The sequence below is a fragment of the Carcharodon carcharias genome, chromosome 14, assembly GCF_017639515.1.
Source record: "Carcharodon carcharias isolate sCarCar2 chromosome 14, sCarCar2.pri, whole genome shotgun sequence".
Taxonomy (NCBI): Eukaryota; Metazoa; Chordata; class Chondrichthyes; order Lamniformes; family Lamnidae; genus Carcharodon; species Carcharodon carcharias.
This window is the reverse complement of record NC_054480.1, coordinates 10750724-10770925: the sequence shown is the minus strand read 5'-3', so window position 1 is coordinate 10770925 and position 20202 is coordinate 10750724. Positions and strand designations below refer to the sequence as shown.

The window sequence follows — 20202 nt, the reverse complement described above, 5'->3', positions numbered from 1 at the left end:
CCAGCCAAACCCCTCTCAAGCCTCATTGTGGCTTGACCCCACGTAACATGGGGAAAAACCCCAGGAAAAAGAAGAAAACTGAAATTTGTAATACGTTCCGTTTCTCACCAAAGTGGGTGGGTGGCGGGAAATCTGAGTTGGAACCGAGAGGAGAGGCTGGGCTCAGACCCCCCCCCCCCCCCCTCCCCCCCACCCCCCCCCCCACCCCCCCCCCCCGCAACCTCGCCCTCGCCCTCGCCCTCAGTGAGCGCGAGGAGCAGGCTTTGCAGCGCGAGGTGCGGCGGTTGGTGCCGCCAGTGGGCGCGCGCGCGCGGCGGCTGGTGAGAGGAGCGCGGCGCCCGCCCGCCAGTGGGCGCGCGCGCGCGCGCGCCACCCGCCCCACCACCGCCTCCCCAGCGTTTCCTTCCCTGTGAAGCTGAGCACCGCCGGCAGAGGCGGGCGGGCGGCTGTCAGGAGGATGAGAGTGTTTGTCAGTCAGTGATCCTGCCTTTTTCAGAGTCTGACTGTTTCTCTCTCTCTCTCTCCCCCTCCCCTTATCTGAAACTCCCTCCTCAATTTTTCTCTTAGTTTTCTAGAAAGGGAAACAAACCCACATTGAAAAAAAAGATGCCGGAGGTGATCTCTGTGCAAGAATTTATCTGCGAAACTCTGGAGGACCACAGCTCGCCGACAACCTCCTCCTTCACCACCAAAATGGCAAACTGCAGGAACACAGTGACTACACTCGAGGAGGTAAAGCTCTCTCTTGCACCGTGGCTTCACTGACATTGTTGATCCTCCTTGTGTCTCAGGCCACCTCTAGGGGATCTTGTCATTCTCACTATCCAACTCTTCTCTGTCTCCCTCTCTCTCTCTCTATCTCTCTCTCTCTATCTCTGTGTTTCCTGCATCTGGGATTTTTGAATGACCAAAACTGTGGCTCGGAACACAGTCTGTGCTGTCAAGCTCTCTCAATACTCCTCGTCCCATTCAAACAGCCCCCACCTTCCTGCTATTTGAATTTGTAATGTATATTCTTTCCTTTGAGCTGTCATCCACCCTCCCCCCCACCTCCCCACCTCCCCACCCCACCCCACTCTCTATCTGCCCCTTTTGTCTTTTCTTCATCACACCTCACTCACATAGTCAAGATGGCAAACTCTAGGAACACATCTCTGCCTTTTTGCCTCTGACAGCACCATTTAATCTCAATGCATAGATTATTGTGTGCCTCCCTTCTTTAATTCTCTGCTTCACCCTCAGGACTCAAGTTGTCATTATTGTGCACCTACATTGGTTTTTTCCACACCCCCCCCCCTCCTTCTGTAACCTTTCATTTGTTCCATGAACATTGCTAATAATATGGTACTGGGAGCCCAGAATTTTCTTCAATTGTGGAAGTTCATTGCATTAACAGCAAACAAGTCCTTAAATCTTACATGGATAAGTGTGAAAAGTGTAACAGTCAGCAGTACATATTTGTGAATGTCAACATCAAATTGTGAATGTATGTAGTATGTATGGTGCTCTGTTATTTGAATTTTCAACTTCACAGTAATGAAATTGTGATACATGGCAATAAATGATCATTTGTCTTGCCAGCGTACTTGGCTTTAAAAAAGCTAACCTTATTCGGTATTGCAACCATTTTTTTTAAAGATAAGGTGGAGATGCCGAACAATCTTTAAAGTCAAGTTGATATTGTTGATTGCCCTCTGAAATAGGACTTTTAAAGCTTTTAAACTGCAACGGATGAGATGATGTTCAAAATCACAGGATTGTTCAATGTTGAATAGGATGGGGTGGGGAGTAAAATACTGTTCCTGCAGGAAGGAGATGGTGATCATGAATGTATTTTTATAAACAAGGCAAAGCTTTCATACTTAACGGTTGTGACATTTTTATCTAATGAAGATAATTGCAACAACCCTCAGTGGCAAAAGTTAAAGCAGGATATTGAAAAAGGGAACTTTGAGGAAGTCTCTCTGGACAACCTGCTAAACTAATACAGTGCATTGGTTAATTAATTTTGCCAGATAGCTGTACTGTAGCTTATTTATACTTTAGTCTTGGAAAAGGGGATATTCTCTTGCCATTCTTTTTATCTCTTTATAAATGGAAGCTAAAAGCCATTGCAGGATTCTGCACAATTCTACCACAAGAATCAACTGTGGGGAGGTGTATGAGAACATCCAGTGGTGACTCTCCTGATTTTCCTGTTTTCCTTGCTCTTTGCAGGGAAGCATTTGATTTCTATTTACTGTCTCTCCACAGCAGAACAGATGAGGTTGTCAATTTGCTGCACAGAGAAATGTGAGTGTGAAAGTCGCAACCTATTACTCCACAGTAACCTTATTGTGTCACAATGGTTCATTTTGTAATGTGAACATCACTGCAAACTGATGGTTAACATTGGCACACAAAACGACCCCAGAATTGAAACGTGCTCCATATGAAATTAAAAGAGTATGTCTCCGTATGAAAGATTAACTTGTACAATTGAAAAATTTTAAGGCTGTAATCTAGATTCCATTGCCTTTGATTTGAACTTCATTTCAATGTTTGTTACTGGAGCATCGCTATTAATTGCTGAGGTAAAGTGAAAAGCTGCAAAGGCTGGAAATCTGAAATAAAAACAAAATGGTGGAATCACACAGGAGGTTCATCAGAATCTGAAAAATGAAAGGCTGTTCCAGGTGAAAACTGTGCTCTTGATATTAATGGGAGCGTGGGGAGGGTGTAATGCAGTTTGCTGGCAGGCGATAGCTCTGGCAAGGCTGAGGCATGGAGATCCTGCTTGATAACTCATTGCTGATACCCAGCTAGATTGGCTGCCTGGCCAGTGGGCAAAATAGAATTTTACAATCAGGAGGCCATAGGAGAGGACCCCTGGAACAGAGTGATTGGAGGACTTTACAGGAGGTAAGGGATTGAGGGTTTCAGTGAGGTTGGAGATGAGGCTGAGGCTTGGGAGTTCCAAGGGCTCCTTCAGGGGCCTGAGGGGAAAGATCTTGCTCCTCATGGTCCACAAGGAGTTTCGAAATGAACAGATTTTCGATATTTAGCTTCGCTAGTTGCTCCCCTTTTTTGTTGATGATTCATTCATAGGATTGTGGGCATTGCCAGCAAGCTCAACATTTAATTCCCATTGCTAATTGCCCTTGAGAAGATGGTGGTAAGCTGGCTTCCTGAACATTAGTAAGTAACTTACTAGGCCAGTTCAGAAAGAGTTAAGAGTCAACCACGTAGCTGTAGGTATGGAGTCAAAACTGGGTAAGGATGGCAGATTTCTTTCACTAAAGGACATTAGTGAACCAGATGGGTTTTTATGACAATCTGCTGGTTTCATGGTCACCATTATTAGCTTTTTATTCATTTTTAATTAATAAATTATACTTCAATTCCCCAGCTGCCTTGGTAGGGTTTGAATACCATATGTCCACATCATTAGACCAGGTCTCTGGATTACTAGTCAAGTAAAATAATCACTATGCTACTGAACCTCCCGCCTAGGATCTGCTGCCAGGCGGCATATAGCACAGAACTCTTCAATGTTTATTTAACACTGTTGTCCACCAATTATATCATTGTACTGTGACTTTTGAACTTTAAATATTGGAACCTCTTTTATCAGAACTAGAAGGATCTCTACAGAAATATTAACATTTCAGTTGCCAGTGGATCTGCTGTATATCTCCATCATTTTCAGTTAATTATTGTTTAATATATTTTAATAGATTATAGCAATATAACCAGCAGAGACCCACAAAACATTGGTGGTCAAATTAGTATACTTAACCTATTCCACCATCTCATCTATCCCTCCCATGCCATTCCATCCCTTACATGCTATTGCATTTTTCCCATGCCATCCAATCCCATCCCATGCATTCCATCCTTCCCACGCCAGCCAACCTATGCCATCACCTCCCTCCCATCCAATTCCCCTCCCTCGCATACCATTCCCATTCCAAGCCTTTCCATCCTTCCCATGACATACTTTTGATGCCATTTCCTCCCTCTCATGCCTCCCATGCCATCCCCATCCCGTGCTATTCCTCCCTTACAATGCCATGTCTCCCAATCCTATCCCCACACCCATGCCATTCCATCTTTCCCATGCCACCCCCTATCTCCTTTATCTCCTTCTATCCCATTACCGCATTAGAGGACTGGAAGCAGTCTTGATCGGCAAAGACAGGGTAGGTAGGAATTATTGTGGGAATCTGCCCCATCTTTTGAAGGAGCTGATAAACTGAGGCCTTGCTTGTCCGGTCAGGTGGGTGTAAAAGATCCCATGGTGCTATTCCAAGGTTAGGTAAGTGCTTCTGATGTGCTGATAAAAGGTTATCCCTCAACAACTGTCACTAAAATATTTGGCTATTTATCTCATTGGCCTTGTGGGACCTTGCTGTGAATAAATTGACTGCTGCCATTTCCTGCATTTCAGCAAAGGTTGAACTTCAAAAGTACTTCATTGGCTGTGAAGCACTTTGGGTTCTGTTGAGGTTGTGTACAATGCTTTAGTTTTTTTCCTTCCTTTCCTCTCCCTTCCTCTCCACATACACGGTCTTTTAAATATCTTGCAGTTATGAGGAGTTGAATAGGGGAGATCAAGATCTGTTGAAGATTCAACATTTCCAAGAGATTTTTTGCACCATGTGAAAGTTCACCTGAATTTACTTATTACCACAACGCTGCACAACTAAGGGTCTTCCACACCAAAGGACAGACTACATTACCATTGAAATTACCTTCTGCTATTTATACCATTGAGATATAATTAGTGATAATTTTTGTTTATTACACCAGAAAAGGTGAGTTGCTGATCTCTTTGTTATTTTTCTTAGGCAATTAATTGATGCTATGGCAGTGAAAAGCATAATATTATTACCTCAGATATCACTCTGAGGAGAGAAGTGTTTGAATATTCCATGCTTCCACCACCTCCCTCTTCCATGGATTCACCACTTACAGAAATTAAAATTCCGATATTTGTGGGGTTTTTTAATTCATTTACAGGATGTGGGTGTCGCTAGCTAAGTCAGCATTTATTGCCCATTCCTAATTGCCTTTGAGAATGTGATGGTGAGCTGCCTTCTTGAACTGCTGCAGGCCCTGTGGTGTAGGTAAACCCACTGTGCTATTAGGGAGGGAGTCCCTGGATTTTGACCCAGCGACAGTGAAGGAGCGGTGATGTATATCCAAGTCAGGATAGTGAGTGGCTTGGAGGAGTACTTCCAGTTTGTGGTGTTCCCTGGTATCTGCCGCCCTTGTCCTTCTAGATGGTAGCAGTCGTGGGTTTGGAAGGTGCTGCCTAAGGAGCGTTGGTGTGTTTCTGCAGTGCATCTTGTAGATGGTACATGCTGCTGCCACTGTTCGCCGGTGGTGGAGGGCATGAATGTTTGTGGATGGGGTGCCACTCAAACCGGATGCTTTGTCCCGGATGGTGTCAAGTTCTTGAGCGTTGTGGGAGCTGCACTCATCCAGGCAAGTTGAGAGTATTCCATCACACTCCTGACTTGTGCCTTGTAAATTTTTTTTACATTTTAAATAAGCTTTATTGTAACTGACATCAGCTACAGCATCAAGTGACAAAGAAAATGTTTAACATTGCAGTAAAGAATGGTTGAGAGAAACGGGTGGAATGTTGATCTCCAGAGAGACAGCTCAAGGGAAGAGAGAATGGAGTGTTAAAGTTTGAGCTTTAGTTTCTTGGTCAGGCTGCGGCACCCGTTCACTCCCGCTTCTTGAAGTTCTCGATGTGAGCCAGAAACCAGGCTGCAAGGATCAGAATCACAGCAGACATTATACTGAATCCAAGCACCAATCTCCAGGCCAGAGGATTTGCTGCTGAGTCGGGCCCGCTGGCCGAGCAGAGCCAGGCGGAGTGGAGCCAAAAGGCCGAGGATGCCTCTGAGGAAGGCGGACATGGCGGCAAGGTGATGGACAGGCTTTGGGGAGTCAGGAGGTGAGTTAATCACAGTTGGATTCTGAGCCTCTGACCTGCCCTTGTAGCCACAGTATTTATATGGCTAGTCCAGTTCAGTTTCTGGTCAATGGTAACCCCCCAAAATGTTGATAATGGGGCATTCAGTGATGGTAATGCCACTGAATGTCAAGGGTTGATGGTTACATTCTCTCTTGTTGGAAATGGTTGTTGCCTGGCACTTGTGTGGCATGAATGTTACCTGCCACTTGTCAGTCTGGCCTGGATATTGCCCAAGTCTTGTTGCATTTGGACATGGACTACTTCAGTATCTGAGGAGTTGTGAATTGAGGAGTGCTGAACATTGTGCAATCATCAATAAACATCCCCACATTTGATAAAATCAAAAAACTGGGGATGCTGGAAATCCAAAACAAAAACAAAAATACCTGGAAAAGCTCAGCAGGTCTGGCAGCATCTGCGGAGAGGAACACAGTTAACGCTTCGAGTCTGAATGACCCTTCAACAGAACTGAGTAAAAATGGAAGAGAGGTGAAATATAAGCTGGTTTAAGGGGGGTGGGACAAGTAGAGCTGGATAAAGGGCCAGTGATAGGCAGAGATAACCAAAAGATGTCACAGACAAAAGGACAAAGGTGTTGAAGGTGGTGATATTATTTAAGGAATGTGCTAATTAAGGGTAGAAAGCAGGACAAGCAAGATAGTCCTAGTGGGGTTGGGGTGGGGGTGAAGGAATCGAAAAAGGCTAAAAGGTAGAGATAAAACAATGGATGGAAATACATTTAAAAATAATGGAAATAGGTGGGAAAAGAAAAATCTATATAAATTATTGGAAAAAAAAGGGAGGATCGGAAAGTGGGTGGGGATGGAGGAGAGAGTTCATGATCTAAAATTGTTAAACTCAATATTCAGTCTGGCAGGCTGTAAAGTGCCTAGTCGGAAGATGAGGTATTGTTCCTCTAGTTTGCGTTGAGTTTCACTGGAACAATGCAGCAGGCCAAGGACGGACATGTGGGCATGAGAGCAGGGTGGAGTGTTGAAATGGCAAGCGACAGGGAGGTCTGGGTAATGCTTGCGGAATGCTTGCTGGGTAATGTTCTGCAAAGCGGTAACCCAGTCTGCGTTTGGTCTCTCCAATGTAGAGGAAACCGCATTGGGAGCAACGAATGCAGTAGACTAAATTGAGTGAAGTGCAAGTGAAATGCTGCTTCACTTGAAATGAGTGTTTGGGCCCTTAGACAGTGAGGAGAGGGGAAGTAAAGGGGCAGATGTTGCATCTTCTGCGGTTGCATGGGAAGGTGCCATGGGAGTGGGTTGAGGTGTAGGGGGTGATGGAGGAGTGGACCAGGGTGTCCTGGAGGGAACGATCCCTGCGGAATGCCACCGGGGGGGGTGAAGGGAAGATGTGTTTGATGGTGGCATCATGCTTGAGTTGGCGGAAATGGTGGAGGATGATCCTTTGAATGTAGAGGCTGGTGGGGTGATAAGTGAGGATAAGGGTATCATGTTTCTGGGAGGGAGAGGAAGGCGTGAGGGCGGATGCGTCACATTTGACCTTATGGTGGAAGGAAGGTCATTGAAGCAGCTGAAGATGGTTCGGCCTAGGACACTACCCTGAGAAACTACTTCAGTGATGTCCTGGAACTGAGTTGATTGACCAACAACCACAACTATTGTCCTTTGTGCTAGGTAGCGGTTTGATACAACAGTGATCTTGCAGTGGTTTAATATAATTGAGTGGCTTGCCAAGCCATTTCAGAGGGCATTTAGCAGGAGGCGATAGCATAGTGGTATTGGCGCTGGACTAGTAATCTAGAGACCCGGGTTTGAATCCCAGCATGGCATTGAGTTCAATTAAAAAATCTGGAATTAAAAGTCTGATGATGACCATGGAACCATTGTTGATCATTGTAAAAACCCATTTGGTTTAGGGAAGGAAATCTGTTGTCCTTACCTGATCTGACCTACATATGACTGGAGACCCACAGCAATGTGGTTGACTCTTAAATGCCATCTGAAATGGCCAAGCAAGCCACTCAGTTGTATGAAACTGCTACGAAGTCACAAAAGAGGAATGAAACTGAACGGAGCACCTGACACCTAGGAACGGGAAACGACAATGGCAATCTCAGCCCTGTCGACCCTGCAAAGTCCTCCTTACCAACACATGGGCGCTAGTGCCAAAACTGGGAGAGCTGTCTCACAGACTGGTCAAGCAACAGTCTGACATAGTCATCCTCACTGAATAATATCTTACAGATAGTATCCCAGACACCACCATCACCATTCCAGGGCATGTCCTCTCATTGGCAGGACAGGCCCTGCAGAGGTGGTGGCACAATAATATACAGTCGGAAGAGAGTTGCCCTGGGAGGCCTCAACATCGTCAGTGGGCCCCATGAAGTCTCATGGCATCAGTTCAAACTGGGGCAAGGAAACCACTACGTACCCTCTCTCACCTGCTGAATCAGTGCTCCTCCATGTTGAACACCATTTGGAGGAAGCACTAAGGGTGCAGAATGTACTTCAACATCCATCACCAAGAGTGGCTTGGTAGCACCACTACTGACCGAGCTGGCCGAGTCTTAAATGACATAGCTGCTAGACTGGGTCTGTGGCAGGTGGCGAGGAAACGAATGAGAGGGAAAACATACTTGACTTCATCCTCACCAACCTGCCTGTGGCAGATGCATTTGTCCATGACAGTATTGGTAGGAGTGACCACTGCACAATCGTTGTGGAGACAAAGCCCCATCTTCACATTGAGGATACCCTCCATTGTGTTGTGTGGCACTACCACTGTGCTAAATGGGATAGATTTTGAACAGATCTAGCAACTCAAGACTGAACACCCATAAGGCGCTGTGGGCCATCAGCAGCAGTAGAATTGTACTCAAACACAATATGTAACCTCATGGCCCGGCATATCCCCCACTCTACCATTACCATCAAGCCAGGGGATCAACCCTGGTTCAATGAAGCGTGCAGGGCGGCATGCCAGGAACAGCACCAGGCATACCTAAAAATGAGGTGTCAACCTGATGAATCTACTACAGGACTACTTGCATGCCAAACAGCATTAGCAGCAAGTGATAGACAGGGCTAAGTGACCTCACAACCCAATGGATCAGATCTAAGCTCTGCAGTCCTGCCATATCTAGCCGTGAATGGTGGTGGACAATTAAACAACTCAGTGGTGGATGAGGCTCCACAAATATCCCAATCCTCAATGATGGAGGAGCCCAGCACATCAGTGCAAAAGATAAGACTGAAGCATTCGCTACAATCTTCAGCCATAAGTGCCGAGTGGATGATCCAACTCGGCCTCCTCCGGAGGTCCCCAGCATCACAGTTGCCAGTCTTCAGCCAATTCGATTCACTCCACGTGATATCAAGAAACGGCTGAAGCCACTGGATATTGCAAAGGCTATAGGCTCCAACAATATTCTGGCAATAGCGCTGAAGACTTGTGCTCCAGAACTTGCCACGCCCCTAGCCAAGCTGTCCCAGTTCAGCTACAACACTGACATCTACCCGGCTATGTGGAAATATGCCCTGGTATGTCCTGTACGCAAAAAGCAGGACAAATCCAAACCGGCCAATGACCACTTCATCAGTCTATTCTTGATCATCAGTAAAGTAATGGAAGGAGTCATCAACAGTGCTATCAAGCGACACTTGCTTAGCAATAACCTGCTCACTGATACCCAGTTTGGGTTCCGTCAGGGCCACTCAGCTCCTGACCTCATTACAGCCTTGATTCAAACATTGACAAAAGAGCTGAACTCCCGAGGTGAGGTGAGAGTGACTGCCCTTGACATCAAGGCAGCATTTGACTGAGTGTGGCATCAAGGAGCCCTAGCAAAACTGGAGTCAATGGGAATCTGGGGGTAAACTCTCCGTTGGTTGGAATCATACCTAGCACAAAGGAAGATGGTTGTGGTTGCTGGAAGTCAGTCATCTCAGCTCCAGGACATCACTACAGGAGTTCCTCAGGGTAGTATCCTCAGCCCAACCATCTTCAGCTGCTTCATCAATGTCCTTCCTTCCAGTATAAGGTCAGATGTGAGGATGTTCGCTGATGATTGCAGAATGTTCAGCACCATTCGCAACTCCTCAGATACTGAAGCAGTCCATGTCCAAATGCAACAAGACTGGACAATATCCAGGCTTGGGCTGACAAGTGGCGAGTAACATTCGCACAACACAAGTGCTAGGCAATGACCACCTCCAACAAGAGAGAATCCAACCATTGCCCCTTGCTGTTCAATGGCATTACCATCTCTGAATCCCCCACTATCAACATCCTGGAGATTACCTTTGACCAGAAACTGAACTGGACTAGCCACATAAATACTGTGGCTACAAGAGCAGGTCAGAGGCTAGGAATCATGCGACCTTTCCTGAAAGCAGTACCAACAGGAAGGAAGTTAAGACCTGAAGCCTGTGGCTGGCAGACACGAAGGATAGCTACAAGCAGAGCAGTTGCAGGGTGAAGGCACAGATGCAGACACAAAGGAAAAGCAGAAAGAGACAGGCACATACTGAATTCTTGCGAGGAGAAAAAACAAATCACTCTCAGGCAGAGGTCAGTTTTTCTGTTTGGCAGGAAAAGAAACAGGAGCTCTTGGAAATAGCATGCAAGCTGGCTATAACCTCTAGAACCTCAAAAGCTGTATAAATAGCTCAGAGACAATAAGATCTTGGTGTTTTCCCAGAAGCGGCCAAACTGTGAACTGGGTGTTATTGGTTGATCGGTTGGAAAGGAACTCTGGAAAGCTGCACCATCAGGGCTGTCATGATGTGAGGGACATAGGGTTCATAGAAGTGTGCCTTGCTGATAATAATCATACCCGGGAAGCTTGCAGGTGAAAGCTGTTCCCAGTATGACTCCCAACCTACCCTGCATGAATGGAGAACATGAAATTGTGTAGGAATGTAGGGCGGAATTCTCCCGTGACCTCATCAGTGGGTTTAATGCTGTGTGGGGGATAGGATTCTCTGGGAGGTCTAAAAATTGGTTTCGTGCTAGGGTGAAATGACGGCAGCACCTTCAGCTACTACCCACAAAGGCGGGTCGCAATTCCCGCCAGAGGCTGGCACGAAATCGATTTTCATTCCACTAATGGGATGCAGATAAAGCCCTGTCCTTCCCCCCGGCCCTCAAAACACCTGATGCTCGACAATGCCAGCAGGGAAACACACTGGTTCAGAGCATGTCTGCGTGTATCTCCAGCAGGATCTGCTGGCCATGGAGACCTCGATGCATACACAAGTTGACACCACTTCTATAGCCAGCAGGCAGATGGACTTCTCCAACTCGCGTGCCACCGTGTTGAGGGCCTCCAGCATTTCAGTCTGATGTTCCTCCGCCCCTTGCCGTCTCTCCACCATCAGTTGGGAGGCCGATTCTACAGGCCCGTCATTGGACTCTGACCTCACAGATGCCTCTTCCCCAGCACTCCTCCATGTGCAATTGAGCTTGGCTGACCCTGCTTCCCCCTGCTGCACTTGTCCTCGTGGTGACCACAAGAATGTGAGACCCTTCTTACACTAGAGCTCATACCCACTGAGGCATGTGTTTCTGGGCTGGTGTAGGGTGCAAATGTCTGCTGTGATGCCTCTACAGTTGCACATCTCTCTTATCTTCTCTCCTGGCTCCTTTCCAGGCTTGGGTTTCTGCTGAGGCCTGACGAGGATTCCTCTGGCTCGGGCCTTTGCCTCTTCCTGTTGACACCTATAAGTGAGAGAGGAGATAGTGAGGGACGGCATGAACTGCCTCCAACATGGAGGCACACTGGCCCTCAGGCTTCTGTACCATGCATGGATCCTTACTCGGTGGAGGCCCAAATCCAGTCTCCCCACCTCCAATTGCCCGGTCTCGCTGCACATTTGCCAGCTGCGCTGCCGTCTCCTCAAACTCTGTGCGCCCTCCCTAATGTCTTCTCACATTCTCGCCGGTTGTGCCATAAAGACAACTGAGAAGATGGGTTTGAGAGGAATTGTATGTTGCATCCATTTATACATAGCAATTTCACATACATTTCTCATACTTCCACTTTTGGAGATAACCCACTGGATTGTGTGGTATGGCAGCTTTGCAAGCTGTCCAGAAGGTTGTGGTCTAGCTCCCTCAGAGCACTGAGCCCACCCACATGCAAGAATAAGGCTCAGGGAGGCAACTCATTTGCGGAGGTTGCTGGTGCCCTCTGCGCCTGAGCCCATTTCCTCCCCCCCACCCCAACCCTTCCATATAGCAATGATCTCTCTATGTGGAAGGGTGAAGGAGGCACAGTGGTTTCTCCACCACTGAGTGGATGACTGCAGTGGGGTAATGCCATTGCCACTGAGGCCCATGTCCCTTGAAATATCACTTTCATTGTGCTTCGTGTGAGCAACTGAAGCTTCACTTACCATGGCGGAGGGGACGAGGTCATTCATCCTCTTCTGGCACTAGATGGCTGACCTGCGCTGGACAGCCTTGGCGCTACAGTATCGATGACCTGCATCCATGCAGGATTAATTTCTCTGCTTGGCCACCTCCTCCCATCAGCTGGATGAAGAAAACTCCTCCTGACGTCCACTTGGTTGAAGAGGATATGCAGGGGTCTGTTACTGAACTTGAATGCTGGACCTCCCTCTCCCCTTCCTGCCATCTCTATAGGACTTTGACAATGAGTTGGATGTCTGGGCGCCTTTTAAATAGGCTGCCCAGATATGACGGTGGGGCATGCGCTATCCAGCCCGTTCTGCTGTGCTAGATGTTGGGAAACACCCGACTGCATAATAATGCTGGGGCCGCAAGATTCTGCAGGATTTCCCGTCGGCCTCCACAGTGGGAAACACTCCCTATCTCCGCCCCCGCTGTGGGACTTAGTCCCAGATGGGAGAATTCCGCCCATAGTGCCATATTTGTGGGGGGAGTGATGCAAATGCTTGTGTGAGATGTATCTTTGTTGTATTGACTATTCAGAGTGAAATTTATCTGTTTATTTGAAGTATAGTTTGCCTGTTAATTCATGTTTAATTTACGTTGATTTGGATTCGTGTTAAAGTAAAAGTTGCAAAAGTGAAATTTTATTGCAAATTCCTTCTTTGGGGGTCATTTGGTAAATTTGGTTATTTCGGTTTACGGTTTCCCCAGGGGATCGTACCAATTTTGACTGGCCAATTCTATATTTCCTTGCAATCAGCAGTGTATTTTTATTTAACTCCATTATTTTAATGCCACAGCTGATATGTATAACTATTAACAGCCTTCAAAATAAACTGTGATATTACGAAATATGTTCCAGGATGTGCTTAAGAAAAAAATAGCTTTCTAAATGATGCCTGATATACAGCTAGCTGACCAAGCAAATGGGGAAGTTGCTTTGTGTAATCAATTATTATTGAGCTGGTCGGGTAATGCTGTTTTGTGAGTGGAGCGTTCTTGATACCATCGCAGTAGCAACGCAAGTGGAGAGCAGGAGCACTTTTCCAGTTTTGTCATTCAAATGTTGCACAGATTAAGAAAGAGGGAAGTTGTATTTCTATAGCATCTTTTGCAACCTCAGGACATCTAAAGCCATTTTGGAAGCAATGGAGTACTTTTGAAATGAAGCTACTATTGTAATATAGGTAATGCAATAGTCAATTTGTGTACAGCAAAATGCCACATACAGCAGTGAAATAAATGGCCAGATAATTTTATTTTAGGTGTTGGATGAGGGATAGATATTGACCAGGACACCAGGAGAACTCCCCTGCTCTTCTTCAGATAGTTCCATGGGAACATTTGCAACTACCAAAGGCTGCTTAAGCCTTAGTTCAATATCTGGGCTGCAATATGGCATCTGTAACTGTGTAGCACTTCCTCAGTACTGCACTGAAGTACCAGCCTAAAATATATGCTAAAATCTCTGGTGTGGAGCTTGAACCATACCGCTGACTCAGAGACTAGGGCTGAATTTTTGTGGCCCTGTGGAGACGAGAGCTGTGAAAATAGGGAGCCACTTCGCGGTAGCTTTCTGCCACCTTCCTGCCTTAAGAGAAATTTTTCAGGGCAGACTAGGAGCCGGGCAGCCAATTCATCCAACTAAGGCCCCATTTAGGAGCCAGTTTACCCTGGCGCTGGTATTTTACTGACATCAGAGCTATGTGTGTGGAGGCTGCCAGTTCAATTGCAGCTGCTTCCTCACGTCAAACCAGGGAGTCTGAGGCTGTGGGGTGAAAGGTCACAGCCCTGTCTGTCAACCTGATGGCCCTCCAACCTGATAGCCCAACTGGCTTCAGACCTCTTTAATTGATTACATTTATGGTGGTAACCATGTTGAAATGACTTCACACTAGCCCGCCTGCCTTGGCAGCACCCACCTCTCCAGCCTGATATTGCTGTGGGCCCTTTGATTGGACCTGAAGCCTTGGGAGCCTGCCTGAGGATGGTGAGTGTGGAGGGAGGCACATCTTGAAAGGGTGTGCTAGTGAGTGCACTGACTACACGGGCAAGCTCAGGACCCCCGTATGGGCCTAACGTCAGCACCCCAATGCCCACTGGAAAATCCAGCCCTAGGATGCAAGCATTGAACCAAGGTTGATATCCTACATTATATAAATTTGCAGGGATTTTGTGTTTGATGGGAGGAACCTGCTGAAATTAGAAATTGGTTTTCAAGTGCAATGCCTTCTCTCTCAGCATATCTGCCAGGAAAATCATTTATATTATGCTGCTGTATATCACTCTTATGGCATCAGTGCCGCATCAAAATCCATGGTCCGTGTTGCCAAAAGTACACTATAAAAATTCCCACTGCTGGGAATGCAAGGAAGAACTTGCATTTTACCCTTACACAATATTTGAAGAAAAGCAGGGGAGTTCTGATGTCTTGCCTAATATTTCTTCCTCAACCAACATCATGAAAATTATATGGTCATATATTTGTAAACCATGCAGTACAAATTGGTTGGTGTGGTTCCCGATATTGCAACAATGACCACACTTCAAAAATACTTCACCAGCTGCAAAGCATCTTGAGATGTCCTGAGATTATGAAAGGGTATTATTTAAATGCGAGTTCTGTCTTTTCTTGCCTTATTTATGTTTATCAAAATCAATTTTTACCTCCAGTTAATTCCTGGATTCTTTCCCAGTAGTGATTCCGTAAAATTGTTTTCATGAAAGCCCCAAATTCCTTGTGTGTTCTTTCCAAAAATCAGATCTGGAAAATGGGTTCTCATTGCACCTGTGGTCTGCTTGGCACATATAGCACACGATGCATGTTCTGCATCATTGTATCCAAAGTCAGCAAGGCAGATACAACAATGTGTAACATCTCTGAATCCACTTTTCAACAAGAAAATAAATGAAGGCGGTACAATTAGGGCTTTTTTTCCAAAAGAACCTGGATCTTTTGGTACTGCTGTGATGAGGATGATATTCTTATAATGCAACAAAGTCAACTTTAATTGCTAGTTAGGTATGGAATAAGGACATTATTACAATGACAATGTACCTGTATTGATGGTCCCATGAACGCTCAGGTCATCAATCAAAGCTGACTGAGGTTTCACACGAAGACTGTATACTAAGAGGGAATTTGAAACTATTGCATAATCTCCAACAGTTTATTATCCAGCTTAATGCCCTGGCCAATACTTACCCCTCAACTCAGATCAGTAATAACTAGTAACTTATCTCATTGCTGTTTGTGGAACTTTGCTGTGTAAAAAATTGTTGCAGTGTTTCCCTACGTTGCAACTGTGACAACACTTAAATAGGCTCTGAAGTGCTTTGGGACTTACCCAGCTTGCAAAAAGCACTTTATAAATGGAAGCTATTTGTTTAGTATATGTGACCAATTAGGTTCCATATTGAAATAAATAGAGAATTGACTAATGTCAATTTGCATTTACATGGCTGTTTCAGTATGGAAAAAAACCTGCAAAAGTGTTTCTCAAGATGCAATTAAAAAAGGAAAGTCATAAAGGGAGTTCTTAGGAGAATAAAGGAATTGTCTTGGAGTTGGAAAGGCAGAGAGGTTTGGATTTTTTTCTTTTTTTTATTCATTCAAGGATGTGGGTGTCTCTGGCTTGGCCAGCATTTATTGCCCATCCCTAATTGCCCTTGAGAAGGTGATGGTGAGCTGCCTTCTTGAACCTCTGCAGTCCATGTGGTGTAGGCACACCCACGGTGCTGTTAGGGAGGGAGTTCCAGGATTTTGACCCAGCGACAGTGAAGCAACGGCAATATATTTCTAAGCCAGGACAGTGAGTGACTTGGAGGGGAACTTCCAGGTGGTGGTGTTCCCATCAATCTGCTGCCCTAGTCCTTCTAGATGGTAGCAGTCGTGGGTTGGAAGGTACTGTCAGAGGAGCTTTGGTGAATTCCTGCAATGCATCTTGTAATTGGTATACACTGCTGCTAATGTGCGTCAATGGTGGAGGGAGTGAATGTTCGTAGATTTGGTGCCAATCAAGCAGGCTGCTTTGTCCTGGATGGTGTCAAGCTTCTTGAGTGTTTTGGGAGCTGCACTCACCCAGGCAAGTGGGGACTATCTGGGAATCTGTGAGGTTACAGATTGTGGTTGAGTACAATTCTGCTGCTGCTGATGCCTGCCAGTGCCTCATGGATGCCCAGTCTTGAGTTGCTGGATCTGATGGAAATCCAACCCATTTAGCACGGTGGTAATGCCACACAACACAATGGAGGATATCCTCAATGTGAAGGCAGGACTTCGTCTCTGCAATGATTGTGTGGCAGTCACTCCTACCGACACTGTCATGGGCAGATGCATCTGTGGCAGGCAGATTGGTGAGGATGAGGTCAAGTATGTTTTTCCCTCTTGTTGATTCCCGCAGCACCTGCCGCAGACCCAGTCTAGCAGTTATGTCCTGTAGGACTCGGCCAGCTCGGTCAGTAGTGGTGCTACTGAGCCACTCTTGGTGATGGACTTTGAAGTCTCCCACCCAGAGAACTTTCTGTACCCTGGCCATCCTTAGTGCTTCTTCCAAATGGTGTTCAACATGGAAGAGCACTGATTCATCAGCTGAGAGAGGGCGGTACATGGTAATCAGCAAGAGGATTCCTTGCCCATGTTTGACCTGATGCCATGAGACTTCATGGGATCTGGAGTCGATGCTGACTCCTAGGGCAATTCCCTCCCGACTGTATATCACTGTGCCAGTGGGACAGGACATACCCAGGGATGGTGATAGTGGTGCCTGGGACATGCTCTGTAAGATATGATTCCGTGAGGATGACTACGTCAGGCTGTTGCTTGACTAGTCTGTGAGACAGCTCTCCCAATTTTGGCACTAGCCCCCAGATAGAGGACTTTGCAGGGTCGACAGGGCCAAGATTGCCATTGCCGTTTCCGGTGCCAGAGTCGATGCTGGGTGTTCCGTCCGGTTTCATTCCTTTTTTGTGACTTTGTAGCGGTTTGATACAACTGAGTGGCTTGCGAGACCATTTCAGAGGGCGTTTAAGAATCAACCACATTGCTGTGGGTCTGAAGTCACGTGTAGACCAGACCAGGTAATGACGTCAGATTCCTTGAACCAGATGGGTTTTTACAACAATCGACAATGGTTTCATGGTCATCAATAGACTTTTATTTCCAGATTTTTATTGAATTCAAGTTCTACCATCTGCCGTAGCGGGATTCAAACTTGGGTCCCCAGAGCATTACCCTGGGTCTTTGGATTACTAGTCCAGTGACAATACCACAATGCCATCAGCTCCACGTTTAGAGAATGCCAAGCCATAGAATCATGGTGGCTTTGTGGAGCACCTCCATCCTGTCCACAAGTGCGACCCTGAGCTTCCAGTTGCTTGTCATTTTAATTCTGCACCTTGCTCGCATTTGGACCCCTCTATCCTTGGCTTCTTGAGTTCCAATGGACTCAGTGCAGGCTCAAGAAACAGCATTCATCTATCGATTAGGCACTTTGCAGCCTTCCACACTCAATGCTGAGTATAATAATTTCAGACTATAACCTCTGCCCCCATTTTGTTTTCTTTTCCTTTGCTGGTTTTGGTTTTACCCTTTTTTTTTGTTTTTTTGCAAAGGTGCTGTTCATTCTGCTATTAGCATCTCCTCCAGATTTTGTTCTATACTTGTCCCATCACCACTCCCTTTGAGCTTGCACCACCAACTCTTCTGTCATTTAATCTCTCCTGCCCTCCACCCTATCACAAGCCTTCCTTTTTGCCCTTTTTCCCACCTTCTTTTCTTTCACTTGCTTAAAATCTATTATGTCTCTAATTTTTCCTAGGTCTGATGAAAGGCTTGAAACATTAGGTCAGATTTTCATCAGGGAGACAGGTATTGGGAGTCAGGAGTTTTCCCATCCCTGTGATCCATTCTCTATCCTGTTTTCATGTTGGGTAGGTGGGCGTAGGCTGGTTTTGGGCCCGGCCCTCTGGAGACAGGCCCATAGTGGCATGGAAGCAGTCAGATGACGAGGCCGGCAGGTTAGAATACTTAACTTTGTTTACTGGGACATCAGACCAGTTGTATATATGATGGTTAGGTCCTGTAGCTCTCACCTCGCTCGCCCACCACCCACCCCTGCCCCTGCATATCCCTCATGCTGTTTCCATATTTCATGCCTCTCATCCAGTATACATTAGGTACATAAACAATGAGCCATGCATTAACACTGCAAGTCTTGAAATGCTCATGTTATACAAAAAAGCCATTCAAAAATCCTTTTCGAAAACATTTTCCCTCTTACATTCTCACAAAATTGTCAAACACAGGCAGTGAAAGTCCCACTGAAGAAACCTTTAATCCTGCCAAAAAAAAGACACATACATTGAAAAACCACTGAAAGAAAGGAAATTAGAGGTAAGAAAACAACAGCTAGCAGTTCCCTTTAAGTTAAATAACTCACCCTGCTACCACCCCCCACCCCCCCCAGTTGGGCTGAATGCACTAGTCATTCTTGAAGTTCAGCCAAACTTTCAAAATGAAGCTATCTGACAACTGTATTAATGGAAGCAGGCTGAACAGATGCCCAGACATCTGTTCTGCCAGATGGTCTCATTACGAAACATCGTCGCAAAGAGGACTGCTAGCTTTGTTCAATTGACAATTTTATTACCTTGAATAAATTTGATTTTCAGTGACTTGGTTTTTCAATGCCTGTGTGTTTATTTGGACAGGATTAATGGTTTCTTCAATGGGAATTTCACTAGCTGTGTTTGATAATTTTATGAGAAGGTAAGATAAGATTTTTTTTCACCAAGGGGAAGGTTGAATGCCTGATTTTTTTTATTTTGGTTCCCAACTCCAGACTAGGATTCCCCCAAAGTTCATGATTCCTCTGAGGAATCACCTCTCCAGCAAAATTGACCTAAATCCATCAAAATTGTAATTTTAAAATACGCATCCCTGCAAAGGAGCTGGCAAGGTCAGGAATGCTGTGTGCAGGCTCACCACTTGTATCCTTATCCCGCGCTGGAAAAAAATGCTGGAAACAGGAATGACTGCGGGAATCTCGGAATCAGATCCCGCTTCCATTTGTAAAGCATGCCTGCCTCTGCTGTGACATGGACAGAGGCATGAAAATCTGGGCCATTAACTGTGTTTCTCTTCATAAATGCTGCCTGACCTACTGAGTATTTCCAGCATTTTCTGTTTTCAATTCAGAATTTTAGCATCTGCAGTATTTTGCTTTTCTGTGGTTGCTAAAGGTACAGTTTGCCAGTGGTGGGTTGAAGGAAGCGGGGTTGCACATGAGGCCAAAGTAGAGGAACAGAGCATTGGTGGGGTTGGGGGAAGGTAAATGGTCACCTCTACTTAAATTGTTTGTGTTCTTTAGAGTCTTAGCCATACTGTGAATACATGCTGCAATAATTCCCATAGGATCTAAATTCTGCAGAGAATCAGATTGTGTAAACTGGTGGCAGGTTTTCTGCTTGTATTCCCAATGCACAGAGTCAAGTTACTTAGCACCCTATCAGTCAGATTTGCATTCATATAGTCAAGCTAATCAACCTTTGTTAGTGGTGGAGCTGCACTACTGTGAGCACAAATACAAGTAGGGATTGATCATTTCTATTGTGTTCTGCATTGTTGTTCTGTTTCAGATCAGTAAACAGAATAATGCAAAACAAAAACAAAAATACCCAGAAAAACTCAGCAGGTCTGGCAGCATTTGACTGCAGAATAATGCAGTCCTTACTAACAAGGACAATGTTTGGGATTCAGTGGTGCTGTTTCACAAAATATTTGTATTTTTAAATGAGATGTAAAGATGCTTTAAAAAGAGACTGTAAAACTTGAATGGTAA

At 45.7% G+C, this 20202-nt stretch overlaps 1 protein-coding gene across 3 annotated transcripts in view; it reads left to right on the top strand.

The window, feature by feature from the left end:
- The first annotated feature begins 422 nt into the window (after positions 1–422).
- The window catches only part of unm_sa1614 (un-named sa1614), a 258244-nt gene continuing 238464 nt past the window's right edge, over positions 423–20202 (top strand). For all 3 annotated transcript variants that reach the window (XM_041204808.1, XM_041204807.1, XM_041204809.1), the window contains exon 1: positions 423–732. In XM_041204808.1, the coding sequence (XP_041060742.1) occupies positions 607–732 (126 nt within the window). In that variant the 5' untranslated portion in view covers positions 423–606. The remainder of the gene's footprint in view (positions 733–20202) is intronic.